The 18853-nt window shown below is 38.8% G+C and overlaps 1 protein-coding gene across 1 annotated transcript in view; it reads right to left on the minus strand.

Moving 5' to 3' along the window:
* Nucleotides 1–17677, minus strand: part of MMRN1 (multimerin 1) — a 33376-nt gene extending 15699 nt beyond the window's left edge. The window contains exons 1-5 of the mRNA XM_010285851.1: nucleotides 17619–17677; nucleotides 12142–12261; nucleotides 9798–9904; nucleotides 4318–4416; nucleotides 45–218 (exon numbers count right to left, since the gene is read on the minus strand). Of these exons, the coding sequence (XP_010284153.1) occupies nucleotides 45–218; nucleotides 4318–4416; nucleotides 9798–9904; nucleotides 12142–12261; nucleotides 17619–17677 (559 nt within the window). The remainder of the gene's footprint in view (nucleotides 1–44; nucleotides 219–4317; nucleotides 4417–9797; nucleotides 9905–12141; nucleotides 12262–17618) is intronic.
* Between the last annotated feature and the right edge of the window lie 1176 nt (nucleotides 17678–18853).

Consider the following 18853-nt stretch of genomic DNA (forward strand, 5'->3'; position numbering starts at 1 on the left):
CACCTTTAACTGTGTGAGTGATTACATTAATTTATTTTTATTACCTTTTAGAAAAGACTGGAAGTCTCTGCCCTTATCTTCATTGATTTTGCCTTCCAGAGAAGAAAGCATCTCGCTCACATCATTCATCGCAGTAGCAATGCTGTCAACCTTCTTCTGTAGAAAAGTCAGTTTCATCTCCTGGCTGCTAATCTTCTCATTCATTTTTTGTGTAAGTGCTTGGTCAGAGAATAAAATGAGAAGAAAAAAAAAAGTGTTGAAACATTGAGGGGAAGGAGGAAAGAAAGTATAGTTGTCTTGAGAGACATTAGCTGGAAGTGGAGTGAAGTTTCTGAATTTTTAGTCTTGAGGAAATCATCTTGATTTTTGTCATGTATTGTGTATTAGTGACATTCAGAGCACAGCAGTAACTAATTACTGAAGCATCTGTATCCATTATAAAGTATTTATAATTCTACAAGAGTATTTTGAATGGTTAGCATACTTTAATCAGCATAATGCCATTCTTCTTCCACCTAGCACACTAGGGTATTCAGTTAGCTCTCATTTAGTCTATCTATCTCCTTTAACACAATCACAAAAGAATTGATTTTTACTTACCATTTATAACATAACTTCATAAACTCGCAAGGCTTGTGTCTGAAGGAATACATCATCTTTTCAGTGTCGGGGTCAAAATAAAGACTTGTTCAACAGAGCAGCAAGGCAGAAAAACAGCTAATAGATAAATTACTTTGGAATAATCATTAGTCTGCCATTAAGAAAAGATGCTCAACCTGTGAAGTCAAGGTTATTTTAAAACCTGCCCAAAGTGTTCCTGACACTTGTAGTCTCATCAGGTATAAAAAGGCCTAGCTAGATGATTTTAAGATAGATAGTGGTGAAGACAGCTTTGGTCTTGCAAATGAAGACCCCACATGACTTCAGCTAGCCATCTGAGTTTCACAGCTGACAGGAATGAGGCTTAGTCTGGGATTTCAGAAGGTGCTGATAAAATTAAATGCTCTAATTCCTGTAAGCAAAGCTATAAAATCTCTTCAGTTCCTTCAACAGTTCAGCCTAAATGGCCTACCTTAGACACATGATATACTACCCTACATGATCCAGGCCATACTATGACTTAATAAACTGCTATGCAAGAGATTCTTTAGCATTACATACAAATATTTATTAGTGTAAATCTACAGTATTGCTATTGATCTTATGTCACTTTTCATTATGTCATCAGTGTCTATTCCCATAGCAATAAACAGTTATAATCAGAAATCACATAGTAGTACAGAGGCCTAAAGACTACAACAAAAAAAAACAAGTTATATGTAAAATGGCATATTCTTCTGACTTCTATTCTTCAAAATTCTAGTATGTAAAAAATAAATGTATCATATCAAACTTGATAGCATTTGGAAAAATCCAGAACATTCACTGTATGCACCCAGTCAGCACAGATGACGTGCCAACACCCATGAGAATGCTCTCCTGTAGAGGCATGTTAGTTGTAAATTCGTAATTGAATTCTAGAGCCTGGTAAATAAGGCTGGCTGGTTTCAGTTAGGATGTTAGCATCTCCAGCTGTTTACTTTGCCTACAGTGTCTACTTACACAGACACAAAATTGCATTTATAACTCAACCATCTAGTTTAGAGTCTGGCAATTCTCCCCAATGGCACTGTGGAGACAAGCCATTGATGGATCTTCTCTGTCTGAATACTCTTCATCATAATACTACTCTGTGACAGACAGACAGGTCTGGACACTTCTGCTACTGCTTGAATTCTCTGTGACAGACAGACAGGTCTGGACACTTCTGCTACTGCTTGAATTGTTACTATGAGAAACTGATTTGAATTCACTAGGGGCTCATGCATAGTCACCCAAACTGACAACTAACCTGCAGGGTGCAATGCTTTCTTCAGTCCACTTTCTGTCAGTTCCTACTGAAGGGGGAAGATAAGCTGCAGAGATGAACCTGAAAGTGATGTTTATAAGTGGTATGGCTGCATAGTGGTAGCTGGAAACAGAATCTGGCTTGTAGAGTCCTGGCAGCTGCTGATGGAATAACAGACCAGGGCAGTCAGTCCTGGCCCCAGGTCGTGTTTGCAGGGCTGGCAGCCAGAACAGGTATCTCTGTCCTTCTAAACTGACCCCATTTGATTTAAAAATAACTGAAAAGCAATTAACATGGAGCTCTGAGATGCCAATTTCAGAGTTATTTTTCAGAGCAGAATTCCTACTAAGAGAAGTGGCATGTTTCAATGCTCTATCAATCAAGCTCTCTTTTTCATATGGGTCCTGTCTGCTTTACTAGACAACATCCTCCTCCCTCCAGCACTGGGAGACTTGGGTGTTCACACGGTACCACCAAGGGGCAACAGCCTTCTCCTTTCTAACTCCCATTTGAAATTACCTTTCTATTCATGAATCTCCATGCCAGATTCATTCTTTCCCTCTCCTGCCTATGCTTTCTAATTTTTCTATTTGTCTATTATTATGTAAAGTAAAACACATATATGGACACAAGCACATACATGGGTACTGTCTCCATAAAACTCTGTGGCAGTCTAGATTCTGACATCCTGTTCTCCCAGCAGGCATGAATATCCCAGCACCAGAACAGTCTATTGACAACTGCAACACACAGACCTGAGAACATAATTTGCCTTATTATTTGGTTCCATAAAATGTTTTCGGATATAGGCCAACTGAGAGAGGGACAATAACACCATAGTGTGTAACAGCTGATAATTATACAAAAAGCCAGTGTAGACATCCGTAATCGAAACATCAACAGATTCAAAAGAAAAGGTAGTAAGAAAGTTCAAGGACCATGCCTCCTTTACAGTCTTTCACATCTTGTCCACCTTCTGGCTCCTCACCGTGTAAGCTACGAGCTCATTTGACAGTATGTAGAGAACATCGCCAAATGACTTGCATACAATTTGCCACCAAAAATTTACCTGACAAATGCAGTCTCACTCATTGCTGGGGAGTATATCACAAGCAGAGAATATTTTTTTCAAACAACTTCCTTATTCAAGCATGTTTCACATATTTCTTTTGTTGTTATTTAAACACTATATGCTCATTGTTGGCAGTTGTCTGAGTACACAGACTTTCTAAATAACTCTGCCTTACCAACATCTCTATACCCTTGAAGGCATATACACCTTCAGGTGGTACAGACTGGAATATAGTACAGTCTGTCAACTACTTGAATACCTCTAAATCATGGATACCTTTTCGTGTTTCTTTACAGTGAACACTTAATATTTGAATCGGTGGTTAACCAGAATGATCTGATAAGCCATTATCATTTCTGCTCCTAGTTTAGGGAGTGTGCAAACACACCTGGCATGAATAAAATTCCATTGCCATGAATACTTATGCAGACAAATATGAAATTAATTTTCTAGAATATTTGTGCTGGTAAACTTTAAATCATATAGATGGTAATGAAAAATAAATATAAAAGGAAGTGAGCACATCCAACAATTCTAGACATGAAGAGATGGAGAAGCTTGTCACGCAGCAGTACGCAGCAGTCACCTAAAGTAACTTCCCAATGTAGATCACTATTTGAATAAAAGTGTTATGGTTAATAACTAGCTCTTACAATGATGAGGTCTGTACATACCCTTGCAAGAAAACACCAACTTTAAGTTGAAGTAAACACAGCAGTGAGCACATGAATAGCGTAATAAGAAACAGTCTCAAACATCTGTGGTATAAAGTTGTAAACTGTCCCTGTGTTGCTTAGTTGTTGGATCATTCTAGATGGAGCAGCTTAAAAAACACCCAAGCTGCCCTTGCTGAAGTTTCAAGCATCTTTGTACTGATTTTGAATAAAGGACCTATTTTTATATGAAAACATGTAACAGTAATCATGTATTCACATAATACAATTAACATCACTACATTTCCTTTCATGATGAATGCTGGTTTATACTAGTCCTGGGTTTGGTTTTGGGTTTTTTTTGGCTGTGTTATTTTTTGGTTTTTCTTTTTTTCTGTTAATTCAACTATTTTACTCAGTAATATAATAGTTTAAGTATTTCTATGCAGAATGACTTTCCTGGTTTTAGTTTAGTCACAAGACACTCTATATAAATGCTAAGGTACTGGCACCTTTAAATCCAGTTTCTTCTGCCTATCTTTATCAGAGAAGCATACCACGGAACCATGACTGCTAGAAACTTTAACGGTTCATTCAGGTCCCTTCAGCAGAAAAGGATTTTTCTCAAATTGTTTTTGCAGTGATTTTAATGAGTCACATGGTCAGTGATTGGGCTAGAGATGATAGTAATTGTAACAGCTGACCTGGCCCACTGGGGTCTTGAGGAGCTCCTGGTGTCCTCTCACTGACAGTTCTGCTGCTTTCAGCCTGGTTGCTGTGTATAAGTGATTGTTGTTCTTGAGCTAAAAGAGGGAGAAAAAGGAAAAGATGTGAGTGAAACACTGAACATGACAATCAGGATTCCACAACAATTGCTTTCTCTCTCTATTCTATACCAACTTTACCAAAGCCTAATCATCTGCAGTGATTTTTGTTATCTGCTTAGTCCATCTATAACACAGTGTGGGACCACATTGATGAAGACAGTGAATGGCTTCATGAATAGCTTCCTGAGACTGGCAGGAGTTTGTGTCAATACTGAAATGTCAAAACTTGCCCTATAATGAATGGAATTTTGAAACCTCCAGGGCTAAAAATTCTAGAGGAAGATTTGAGATCAATATAAAAGATCAGTACAGAGACAATACAAAGATTGCCAGCTGTAAAATTATTTAGGTTTTTTTAATAGCTACAAAATGATTCAGGTTTGTTGGAAATGATTTTTTTTTTTTTTGACAGATTACACAAATCTTCAACCATGGAGATCTTCCCACTAAAGGCAACAGTGATATTACATCACCTAAAAAATAAAAACCATTTCAAAGTGTAATCAAATTCTAAATGCCAACAAGTGTCACCTGAGATTTGCGACTGGTACATACTTTTAAAAACTTCATGAAGGTGGTAAGTTTGTAAATATTTTCTCTGGTCATGGCAGATGAAGTTTTCTGTGCTTATTTTACATTTCAGCCCAAAAATCCCAAAGCAATTTGCAAAAAGCTAGACTAACATTATTATTATTTCAATATTACAGCTGGGGAAACTGAGGTCCAGAAAAGTGAAGTGACTTCATTTGCAAAAAGTAGGAAACAACTGATGGAGCTGGGAACTGACCTGAGATTTCCACATTCCTGACCTATTTCTGTAGCCATTAAGCTTAACTGTGTCGCTTTCATTTCATTACTGTTTAAAAAAATGAAATATGGACAAAGTAGGTTGTAAATTTCCTAGTGTAAATTTGTAGCAATTTTTATATGCTTGCTCAGTTCATGAAGCATTTTGAACGGGATGTTGTTCCAGCTGGAACACATCTAAGGAATGCCACTTATGTGGCACTGATGTGATTTCCAGTCTTTAGTACAATACAAGCCGAATAACTTGGGTCATGATGACGCTATTTTCCAGTTCAAATATTAAAACCTAGTCTGGCCATAATGTGAGTTTCCAAAGAAACAGAATAAAATGCTGAATCAAGAAATTCCCTATTCTTCATCAGCCTCTTGTCAGTATATATGAGGATCAATAGATTACATTTAAGGATGATAGGTGTCTGAGATTGTAAATTAAGTTGGGAGGGAGTAGCAATTAGGTCAGGAACTCAAAAGGAAATTATCATATGGACTGAAAGTTTCATAGAATTTATTGAGACTGGCTGATAAGAAATACAAAATCCTCAAATAGTTATCATTTCAATAGCTTCTGTTATCTCTCTGTGGCATGGTTATTGACAGGAGTTAATACTTGCATTCAGCCCAATTCATTACACAGGATTTATCAGGTAGTGATGTGATGATATAATCTATGACAAGGGAGTCAGTTACCTGCCTGTGATAAAGACAAGCTGATCGATGTCCTTTTATTCTTTCATTTACTAATGTTTCTGTTGCTCTAAATGTATTCACTGCCATTGTTACTGCTACAGACACCAGATTTTTTTTTTATACTATTCATCTTATCTTTCATCTTCCTTATTAAACCAAGGGCCTCACTCACAGCTTCACATTGTGGAATACCTAAAGCCTTACAGTTTTATTCACCTTTAGAGTTTCAAGGATATATATTTATCACTGTGTGTTTCTTTTACCAATGCTTTAAACTGTTCATATAACTTCATCCGTGTAAGACCCAGGACATAGTATCACTCTGTTGGAGCAAACCAGTAACAGTGCAAGCCAATAGTGCATTATACTGCTTCTAAAAGCAGCAAGGACTGTAGCCAGTGATGCATACATACAAAAAACTCACCCAGAGACAATACCTCATATTGTACTGTTATTAAATTTTGTCACTGTATAGGAAAGGTACTTCTCAGGCAGCATGAGAAATTCAGGGTTTTTATTTGTGAAACAACTTCAGAAGAGTCACTGGCAAGGTAGCTTCTCCTACATCATTCTTCCAGTGTGGCTCCATGCTTTTTCCAAAGGAACCACCCTGACACATCGTATGGTGATTAAGTCGTATGTGCTCCTCAGTCCCACAGCTGATTCCCCATCCTAGATGCTGAACAGCAGCAGATGTGATGGGAGCACCAGAGTGAAACTCGAACATGTATACTCTTTAGGGCAGAAACAACCGTTAAATGACTCGTATTTGAGACCTTTTAAAAATCAATACGCTATGGTCAGTTTAAGCTAAATAGATAAAATATAAAATAAAAATTAGACTTCTAGATCCACCTTGCAGGTGCCATTTATAACAACAAAGCAACACAATAACAAAACAACTACAAAAGCAGCAATTCAAAATGCTGAGCAATGAGGAGTTCTTCCAGTTCCTCCAGGAGCTTCAGGGTCCTCAGCACTTCTGAATATCAGGTAACACACATAGGAATTTAACATTAGGCTCCTATCATTGAATATATTGGCCTAGATGTATAATTTATTGTCCCATGTATTTTTAAACACAGCGTGCAAAATTATTTCAGGGAATATTAAAATATGGAAATCGGATCTTTTTCTCTCAATATATTTTTGATGAAGCAGGAGTGGCTGAAGGGGAATCCCTGTGGGGAATTTGGTATTTTCCCTGTGTTTCCCATTCCCCGTGTTTCAAGGTGGATTGCTACCTTTTGTGTTTGCAGCTCACCCACACAGAAGATAGCACTCACTCCTGTGTGGAACGTTTTACAGCCATTCTGCTGGAGAAATTACATCGCTACCATGCAAGATAATTCAGTGCTAACAATGGCTATGGCATAGTCAGCAACTCTGAGAACCAGTTGGTTGCTCTAAACCACAGCCAGGACACATAGAAGTGAATTCATACACATTAAGTCACCTCAGCCTCACTCCACAGCAAAGCTGAATTCGAATGCAGCATGATCTACATTTAAAGGTGCATCTTCCAGTTCTTGAAATCATTTGTGACACATAATATAGTGTTCAGGGACCACATGCACGAACGAATTGAGATTTCTTCCCCTCAGACATTATTACACACACATTGTTTTCTCCAGCTTAAGGATGAAAAATTAAAATAAAGCTGTGTTTAGTAAAAATGGCGTGTCATGAATTTTGCAACTCAGAACTTACAAGTCCTTGCATTTTAAGAGTTTTTCTCCCTGTTAAGCATTTGATATTCCCAAATCAAAATAATGATGTTTTATTTATTGAATTGTCCATACTGTGCTGTTTCATGCAACTTGTAAGAATTTATGTCTACATTTTTCCCTGCTTAGAAAGTTTCTTATAAAATTAATTGTCCATGCTGGACTAAGATCCATGTCTTATCCAATGTGGCCATGTGTTGCCACATAGGAGGTAAAGTTAGAGATAGTGATCTGAACACATCTCTTCTCAGAGGCTCTTCTGTCTCACTTACTACTACATTACCTTGAGAAGCATCTGTAACCAAGCAGTTACAATGAGGCTACCCAGTATAGTTTACAGGTATCTAGTAATAACTATCAGAGGGTGACAAGTGTTTCCTCCTGTCTGGACTATCAGATTGAAATAGCTATGTATGATTTCACTTTGTTTGAGAGAGAAGCTAAACCAGAAGGCGTTTTGAATTACTATTTGCTACAAGTAACCCACATCACACTAAACAGTGCCTTTCCAGGATTGGAAACATATTGTCAGAATACCCCAGCTCCCTTGGCACAGAAACCCTTCAATAACAGTTCTGTTGTTGGGCAAATCAAGCACTGAGAGGCCAAGCGGAGGGCTCAGCGACTCTGGAGAGCCCCAGTCAGAGCTTACAATGTCTCTCCCCCGCCGGTAGAAACAGAGTGCCTGAAGACAAGGCTGTTGGGCTCCCAACTGTTCAAGTTCATTAGCTGACGTCCCTTTATGGGAATTGAATAATACAGGCAGGGCTTGTGCTGGTGGTCTGCTCCTCATGGGAGGCAGGATTCCAGAAGCGGGGAAGATGAGCCTTTCTGACATACCACCTTTCATCCCAATCTCTTTAAGCGCTTCTACAAGCATTAATTAATTAAATATCCCAGTGCCCCTGTGAGATAAGTGTCATCTCAATTTTCTAGATGGGTAAACTTGGGTATGCAGATTATAAGTGGCTTCCTCAAGTTATTCAGCAAGCCAGAAGAGGTTTGAAAATGGAACCCAGGAGACGTAATTTCAAACTCGCTCCTGTAACACTTGACAACATTTTTCTTTATTCTTATTTTTACACAGATGCCACTACAAATTGAATTATACAGCTTTTTTCCCCTGGTCAAAGCTTCTCTGTTGTTTTGATGCCATTTCAATTTTATCAACTGTAGCCTCCCCCTTCAATAAGCATTTTTTAATCGATTTTTGCTAGTGTTTGCATTTTTTAAAAGCAAACCTTTAAAACACCTGATCCATGCTCATTGGACATCCTTGCTGGCTGTGTCCTCCGTTAATATCTGACTCCATGCTCAGCTGCACAGAAGAGAATTCTGTGCCTGCTGAGGTTCTGATTCTTCAGCATTGAAATTTCCCTCCTGGATGTGAATAACAGTGATTTCTCTTCATTCCTCTACATTAATTTTTAATCACAGCCTCTACTTTACCATTGCTGATTGAATTTCCTACCACATCTAATGGCCTTTCTTGTAATATTCATTCATTTAAAATATGTATGCTGATGCTATATCTTATTTTTCAAGGGCAGCTTGTTTAAGGCCAGCAGCAAAGAAATAGCTATTATACAGATGTTAAACTACAGTACGTTGCTGTATGTTTGATCACCAGGGCAGAAGTAAAGCACTCTATTCTCTCAAAAAAGGGCACAATTGTACAGGGAACATGTGTAATACCTAGCAAAATTCAGTCACTGTTGAAATGAGCAACAAAAGTCCTACTCAATTCAGAGGGAAACAAAGTTCATACATTATTTTATCATGTCTAAAATAGAGTCTGAAACTGAAAGCCAAAAGAGTCACAGTGCTGTAGATTAATTTTACAGCAAGTATTCAATAGAGGACCTGGATTTAATATCCCCAGCACTGCAATACTCAATAACTAAAAGGTCAAAAATAGAGACGCACTGAATGCAAACTCCATATTTTAGCAAAAAGGAATAACAGGGAAGAGTCAACATCCAAAAGCATTTCAGTCTACCATGCATTATCCTGGTTTTAAATTAACAGGAAGAACTATATTGATTTTTCAGCAGAGCCATTTGCTCTCAAACCAGATGATTGCATTGTTTTCTTTTATTGAACTGAATAGTTTCAAATCCTTACAAATCTACTCACCTTTGGGTTGGCAGTTTTGCCCACTGTACCCAGGACAGCACTTCCACTCCAGCGATGTTACTATTTTATGTTTGATTCTGTAGGCTTGGTGTGTTGTTGTCTGGGACCTGCAAAACAAGACCATTTAAAATCTATTTTAGGTGACCAGACAGGAGTTGCAGGATACCTGTATAACTATATTATCTTACATGTCAAATGTATCCTTTTATTAACTGCTTGAAACAAAGTGAAGCCTAATTAGGGTTTGGGTTTCAATAGCAATCACAGTTTTAATATTTCAGCCTTCAGATCATCTGCACGGATTCTAAAGGAACTGATGCCTATGTAGTGCTGTCAGGCTTCTTCCCAGAATATCTTATTCAGAAGTCAAATACTGCTAACTTTTATGGAAGATAATACAATTAGTGTCTACTAAACTGGGCATAGTGAGCCAAAAATACAATTGTGAAATACTGTTTTCTTTGAAATCAGTGAAAAAAAGCATTCACGGTGAATTAATGCCATGTTAGTTCACATTTAGTGCACATCGGAAGCCTTCCATTCTGATTATTTTAAACAAGATTATACAAACATTAATCCAATAAAGCGTAAAAATTTCTACTCCGGAAGTCGGCTATGTAATTGTGATACCTCAGTTACTACTGTTAAAGTATGTAACTGCAGAGGCAGCAGCAATTTTGTTTCTGTGTTCTAACACATTCTGCATGTCCTGGCTACCTCATCATTTCTTGCACTTAACGTCACAGAGAAGTTATTTTAGAATGAACATGCTGCAGTAGGGCATACAGAAGAAACTTAACTACAGCAACTGTACATGCCTCTTTTAAGAAGTTAAATATGAAGTTTGTATAAAAAGAATATAGTACAGTTCTGCTAGTTGCTAAACACTACCATGAAGTACACCTCAAATCTCAGAAAATACAATGATAAAATGGTTACAGAACTGTTTTGGACAAATTATCACTGTCTAAATCATTCCAGAAAGGGGGACAAATTTGAAGACTGTCAGACCAAAAAACATCCTCCCAATGAATCAAAAAATGCCACCTTGTTTTACACTGTAGTTAATCTTGTCACCCCTTCACACGGGATGTAATATTATATATATTAAAATTCATAGCAGCTGGCAGGAGCTTTGCATGTGTCCCCAACCAGCTTTTCCTCTGAGAAATGGCTTTTTCAGTAGCAAGAACTCAATAAAAATTAAGGTGAACTGAAATCACGAGAGTTGTCAGTTCTTTTGCTGTATGGATGGTCTTATTTTGTTATAAAACTATCTTATTCGGCATTAGCATAATCCATTCCTTAAAGCACTCACACAAATGAAGTGTCCATGAAAGGAGCTAATCAGGAATAGCTATTTCAAAACTAACTCTCCACATAGACAAGCCCCAGAACTGTATATAGTACAGACTTATTTACAGGAGTAGCACAAGGAGCTAATTTTCCTACAAAAAATAAATCAGAGTTATTGTGAATCTTCTAGATTGAATTAAAAAACCAAAACATAGCAACATTTAAACCACAGGGTCCATTTCACAGTTTTGCAATACCATCGACTATGTTTCAGAGTCACCAGACCCCAAGGATACTCTATTTCTGGTTTCACCTCAAAGCTTTAAGCATGTTCTGCCATACCACCTAGAGGACAATTCTCGTAACAGTCAACCTGACCTTTAAGAGGCTTTTTAAATTTTTCAAAGGAAAAATATCTTATAACTTCTGTTTCAGTTTGCCATTTTCCAGGCCCATGCATTAAAATACAATTTAATTTACTATTGAAATCTAATGTTTGGAGAATACAATAAGGCACACAAACCACAAAGGACAATCTGAATACGTTTAACAGAGTCATTATTTACAAGTTGTATCCAGGCCAATTACTTTTCTAGGTTCACTGCCTGACCAAAGCTGTGCCAGAAATAAGCACCCAGCAGAGAGATAATAACAAAAATGTTTATGCCTCTCAGGGGAAGCCTTTTGCTCCAACAAAGCACAAGCTTGGAAAATTGCACAGAAAGGATTTTTTTTCCCTCATGTGCTTTAAAGCTTTGTACATGTGCACCTTTCCTTGCAGTACTCCAGAAGTGGGGAGTGGGCCCACTTTGAACTGATCAGAGGGTGCCAGAGTGAAAGCATGCCAAGCCTGCATTGTGGAGCTCAAGGACACTTCCCAGTCATGAGTTTTTATACTCACTATGGGGACACGTTAAGATGAGACCTGAAAACATGCTAATCTTCTCCCCCGTTTTAATTTTCATTTCTAAAGTCATGGTTGTATTAATTATGCAGCTGGTGATAATTAAAGCACTTGCAAGCACTCTTTCTTCCTAGTTCTACACACCTCTGAGCACAGGACCCAATACGCCAAGTGCAAGGCTTCACTCTGCCTGATGACAAGGTTTCCAGGTTGTCCACTACCACTGTAGGTAAGAGTCTGGTATGAACATAAGCACACCAGTTCCTGTAAGAGACAGAAGGTAAACATAATTAAAAGTACAAATAATGTTTTCCACAATATGATGATATATGATACTTAAAGGGGAAATTTAAGCCCATAATTTAGGGATAGGGCTCAGTTATGAAAATTAAGTTTGGTTTCTCTCAGACTGCCAGTGCAGTCTTGGGCAATTACTTAGTCTTTGTTCTTCAGCTACCCATTAACAACAAAGAAAATACACAATGATTTCTCTCAGTACACATATTTATATTGCAAATCTAAATTTTTTTGGTAAATATTTGTGGAGCACCAAGTACAAAGAAGCTCTTTTAGACTGCAGTAACGACAGGTCTTAAACTACACCTACATTTCAGACTATAGAAACTGTTTATTCAGAATTCAAAGGCTTGTTTAGCAAGATTTTCAATCACCCATAACTTTCACTTTATGGATAGACATTTCTACTCCTCCTCCCTTTCTCCAGCAATATTGTGAGTACATGTAGACCGTGTTTTGCAGTGCACTTTGAGGTGAATGCCACACACAGCAATAACGTGCCATAGCTCCATGCTTGCCTGTGCCACTAGCTACCTACCCAGAGAAGGATGTCACATACGAAATGATCACACCTTTGATCACTGCAGCACAGTATGTGGGAGTTGGCAAGTGCAAGGCAAGGTTTGTTTTTTTTAAAAAGGATTCTCAGGATGTTGCAAGAAACCACAAACTGCTAAATCAGATTTTGAAACCAGGCGACTTGATAGAAACTACAGTGCAGAACAGAATAAAGTAGAAATTACAAACTGAATAATGGCCTGGGACAGATTTGTATATGGAAATTATGCCTCAGAAATCTCTTGGCATTCTTTGAATCAGAAGCAGGTAGATAGAAGGGTGATTTTCAGAGGCTTTTGGCAAGGTCACTCACCAAAAGCTATTAGGGGAAAAAAAATGTAATCTGTCACACAGTAAGAGGATAGATCCTGTTATAGATTAATAAGGCATTCAATCAGAGAGGTGAAAGACTAGTTGGCTTTCTCAAGAAGCAGTTTATCAGCAGAATCCCACATGAATCTGTAACATGTTATATTCGTTAATGAGGGGGAAAGTAGGTGAACAGGGATATGACAGAGTTACACAAAATCATTTTTTGTAGTAAACCTAAAGCTGATCTTGAAGAATTGTGGAAATCTCATAATACTGAATTTCCAAATAAGTAAGTGTCAGAAAAGGGTCTTTTAATGCAGAGTCAGGCACAAATAAAGACAGCCTTATACAGACAGTGTGACTACCTAAATTAACTATCATCAGGAAAAGATCTTGGAGTTATTGTGATTAGCGCTTTGAATTTGCCAATTTAGTATTTTGCATTAACTAAGCTAGTGAATCAAATACGTGAAATTATTAGGGAAGGACTAGAGAACAAACAGAAATCACTAATGTTTCAGTACATCGACTCTTTGTTGCTGTAAATGAGTTTATGATTAGCCCACAGTTTGAATACAGAACCAAGATTCATTCCTACATCCTAAAGAGAGGTGAAAAGAAAGATACAAATAGAAGATGAAGAGCAAGAGGGATGGGAAGTCATGGTGTTCATTATTCAGTTGGTCTTGTTATGACAAAGAGGCATCAAAACAAGACAGGTTTAAACTTAAAGGGAAGGAAAAAAAAAACGGTCGGCATGGCGTTTCCACAAACATAGACTGTGCCAGATTTGGAAGCTGAGGAAGCCAAAATGGGTTTTTAAAAACCACTTAAATGATTTCATGAAAGAACATGTCATTAGGGTGCTGTTGGTTTGGGGTTTTTTTAAGCATAAAGTTGTAGCTATAACTTCTGTCTCAGGAAGTCCCCCAGCTGCAGATTGGAAGGCATCCTGAAGAAAATATTATTGCATTTCTGCTGGTGGAACAAATGTCTATTTGATCTAGTAGTGATTTTTTTTTCTGGCTCTAACTTAGTACAGCCTTTCTCACGGCCATACATTATTCCCTTCTTCATGCTGAAACATACTTCATTTTTGACTTGGCAAGTTAGCAACAAGACATTGTTTCAGTTGTAGGGATGGTGATCTTGCAAGTACTTCCATACCAGTATTCGCACATGAGAACTTAAAAGTTTGTCTTCCTGGATCATGTTTTGCTGCTAACCTTTGCTTCTGGTTGTAGTAGTTCTGTCTGTGTTTCATAATCCAGTAAGGAGGTATATATTTACCCCTGAAATTGGTATCTTGCTATGGGCTCCTTACAGTGGAAATCAAAATAGAATTAAGACCAGATTAGTTCCATTTACTTAAGCAGCATTAGTACAGATTTACACTGCTTCAAACAAGAACAACGACACAAAACACAAAATAGTATCAGTGTCTATTCTTAAGTGATTGGTTTTGTCTACTGAGATCCTACCAGTGCATTCACATTAAATTCAGTAGTGCTTTACTTTGAAAACGATTCCTGAGAAAACAGGAGGATAAGCTAGGACATAAAATGCTAAGTAAGGCTAACAGACTGAACCTCTCAGTATTTCTGCTGCTAGTATTGTGGTGCTTCCCCACGCAACACATGCTATTTAATTGATGAATAATGTGTTTCATATAAAATGGGTTTTTATTGAGTCTCTTTGATCTGATTTTGCTCCTTCACTCTCCACTTCCTTAAGACTTTCCATTAGGATAATATTTCTTTTTAATTGGGTATAAAAAGACTGTGCTTTTGTTTGATGCTTCCTTTACGTTCTGTCTCCTCTAGCTATAGCTTTTTGTCTGTGTGTATAAATTAGAGACAAATGAATAAATATTTGCTAAAAATTAAATGCAGCTCTCAAACATAAGCTTAAAGATTAGGTCCCCTTCTCACTATCTCTGTGGAAGCCAGGAGCAACTCTATGCAAGTTTGAGACATAAAATTGGGAGAATCAAGAGGAAACTTACATCTTTGGAGTTTTGCAGAGGGATCATGAAGTTACTTATATCACCCCTCTAGCTGGGGCATATGGGTCCTTTACAATCTCCTGTATCACACAGAGACTAGCAGTAGTAACTAAATCATAATGATATTTGCAGTTAAACATTGCCAATAGTTAGCCAGAGAGGGAGAGGTTGTAGCTGCATCCCTTCCAGCACACCTCTGCAGCAGCAAGGGAGGATAGGCACCTCCTCTTGCCAAGCATCAGTAGGAGCAGGACATGGCAGGGCACTTAGCTCCCTTACAAGCACGACCAGGAAGACAGCTTTTCCATGGGGCTTCCATGCTGAGCATCAGGGAGCAGCAAGAAACAGGGTTTCTCCTTAACAGAAGATGAGGGGCAACCACACAAGCAGAGGCACTGACCTCACCAGCAGCATGCAGTACCACAGCACAAGAGACAGGCAAGCAGCAGTAGGGTGACAGGAACAGGTCAGTTAGCAGCCCAGCAAGTATCAGGCAAAGACTAGGTAACAAGTCAGGTCCAAGAAGGCTGCTAGAGACAAGCACCTTTATGAGGTGAACAGGCTCAAGCCTGGTCTTAAATGGAGCCCCTGGCCCATGAGTGTGGGTGGAGGTGTTAGGTGAGATTGTTTAGGGCTATTAAGGGCTTGTTAGTGTGCCCAGGGCACTACTACTGAGCTTCTTTCTCACTGCAGGCATGAGGTAGGTCTCTTTCATTTCACAGCTGTAGTGAGGGTTCTGTATATTCATACCCATGATTAAAAACTGTATTTTTCTCTGAAGTGCAGCACAGAGATTAAAAAAATCTCTCAGCATATGAATGGGATACTAGATATTTCTTAACAGATGCAGAAAGTGATACTGGGCCAGGCTGACAGTGGTCTATTCAGGTGGAGCTCTGACTAAGCATGGTGCTTTGCTTATGATTTAAATTTGGTATTGAGAATGTAAACATCTAAATTTCTGAATAATTCTCAGCAATTAATTGATGACATATAAAGGCTGATCAGAAGACCTCTGAAGTGATACCACCACCTCAAGTAGTTGTGTAGTACCTCTGTTACTGTTGCAAGTTAGCTGTCTGGAGAGTGAGGAGCTAAGAGTTAACACCTTGGGCAGCTGGGTGCTAAACTTGCCACCTCTGCAAATCAACAACCTAAACACAAGAGTCAGATTTTAAAACCTGGGCTACAATGAGCCAGTGGTGATGTCAAGCCTTGAGCTTGTGGGTCTCCAGTTTGTGCTCTACAGCATGCAGACCTGACAGCTCACCAGAGAAAGGGATTAAGCAGAAGACATATAGCGGTGTTCTCAGTGCTGATATTTTCTGCAGTGCATATGGTTGGGGTATAATTTTTGGTAATTGAATTCCATTTTACATCTGATCAAATGTGATCAATGAAAAGATAAAACAATGAAAACAGGCATAAAATGCAGTTGTAAAATACATGAAAGCCCTGGAATACAGAGAGTTCAGTTAAAAAAAAAAATCTACTTTTTAAAATTCATAATGTAAATCCAGTAATTATCATTATCATTGAGGGTTGCTAGCTTCAAGGTAACAGCTAGTGGAACTTGTCCATTTGAAGATGCCCTCCAAAGGAAAACATGGTACAATACCTCCCAAATGTACCAGTTAAGGACTGCTCCTGGTTTTTAAAAATAGTCTGAACTCAGTCTCTGGTCTCTATCAAAAATTTAACTCAACTTGAGCAGATTGTTTCTATTTAAAATATTTAAGTCATTCTTAAGCTATATGAGCGCAGTATCTGAAGCTGCGGTTCTCACATGGCCCAGCAATCTTTGATCAGGCTAAATTGGAGGAAATATTCACAGCATAAAAGCCCCTGGTGTGACTCATAATTAGGTTTATGCTACCAATGAAATAAGCTCATTAAGAGATGTTAAGAATGTAAATATAATTTTGAAATCAAATTGTCTGAAAAAATGTAGATTTGGAAATAGAAGATGAAGCGTGGCAGAAGAACTATGACAGGCTGTGTTAATGCAAAGGCAGAACAGAAGACAACTGATTTGCATAACAGGACTTTAAACCTGAAAATCCTCTTTACCCTCCATGGAATAATATATTCCAGATCAGCAACACAGGCTTCTAACATGCAGATTGTGTTGAGAGCTGCAGGAGCCTGGCATTTCTTTTGCATCGAGCCTGATTTCAATCAGCAAAGCCATATTTAAAAACAAAACAAAATCCTTGCAACGTACAACAGAAATCCAGCCTGGAGACAGCAGTGCAAGCCCCTTTATGCAAACTGGCATAAAGCCCATGTGACAGATCTCATCCTCCTCTTGCATGTATTGGCCAGAAAAACTCGCTGGTAGCAAGGTGTGGGAGAGTACCTCTAGTCCTCAGGCCTTTGAAACAGCCTCTTTGCTTGTGATATTTGCAGCAGTATTTCCAGCTCTGCATCAAGTGCAGTTTGACCATACCTGAGAAGTAAGGCATAGTACAAAAAGCGGTTTTTGCTTCTTTTGTAGCCAATAAGCATGTCTACACTGCAGCCTTGGCAGGCCTCAGTCCTTTGGGTTTTACGGCCACTGCGAATTCAAAGTCCTCACTAGCTAATATCCTGTGGAGCCTGCTTGTGTGGCTGGAGCAAAGCACCTACAACTGGCAGGGAATTAGTGGGACTCAGATGATGCCTTTAAGCCTGTCTTTAGCTTTTGGGATCCTGCACAGCTTATTTAAATCTTGCATTAATACCCTCTTGGGAAAGTTTTCTTCTCTTCTCCTTGTAACAGTCCTGTTTCTTTTTCCACAGAGAAAACATTCCCATGAAGCGTTTCTTCATTTCCACATTTGGCCCCAAAGTAGAAAGGATGCAGCCTGGAGATAACTGTGCAACAGAAGTAATTTTGGGGCAATTGTAAGCAAGGACTGCCTGCACTGTGTCCATGGCAAGAAGCCCACTGCCCAGTCTACTATGAGTATGTACCAATTATACAGGTGTTTCCCTCAGCTGGAAAACAGCTTATTTCTGAGAGCGTAAGACAGATTACCATAGTGTTTCCCTGTGTTCAGCTGACTCATCCTCAGCGATTTACATCAGACTCATGATATGAAGGTATATACACGGTATGAATTACTAGGCAACATCTTGCAACTTCCAAGGGATGCGATTTGCAGCAAAAAGCAACTTCCCTGTCTGTGTAATAAAACCACACGGTCTATGGAAACATGCCCCCTGATGCACAGCTAGCAGACGAATAGTAGGTAATGTCTGAGCAGTAGTTATTCTTGTTTAAGCCTTCAGAAGCAGCAAATAGGGCTTCTTAATTTACTGGCGCAGATTTCTGAAGCTGGACTTGACTTTATATGATGAAGAACACCCCACTTGGTTTCAAGTAGCTGTATAAGCACATGCTTTTACATATGTCCCTGGCTCCTGATTCAGAGGATACGTGCCTGACAACACGCGAGGGCCCTTAAACTCATCACTGCTTTGTAAGAGTGTTGCCAGCACTCTTAAAACCCTCGTCTAATTCGTAATTAGCAAGGCTTATGCTCTACATTACCACTTCTTTGGTGGCAGCCTGAGTGCCCCGCCTGAGCCGCCGGGCCCTAGCCGGGGAAGTGGCGGGTGGCTCACGCCGTCGCCCTGGGCAGGCTGCCATCACAAAATCACTAAGGTCAGAAAGGACCTTCAAGTCCAACCATTAATCCA

This window comes from Phaethon lepturus, unplaced genomic scaffold, assembly GCF_000687285.1.
Source record: "Phaethon lepturus isolate BGI_N335 unplaced genomic scaffold, ASM68728v1 scaffold12664, whole genome shotgun sequence".
NCBI classification, from domain to species: Eukaryota; Metazoa; Chordata; class Aves; order Phaethontiformes; family Phaethontidae; genus Phaethon; species Phaethon lepturus.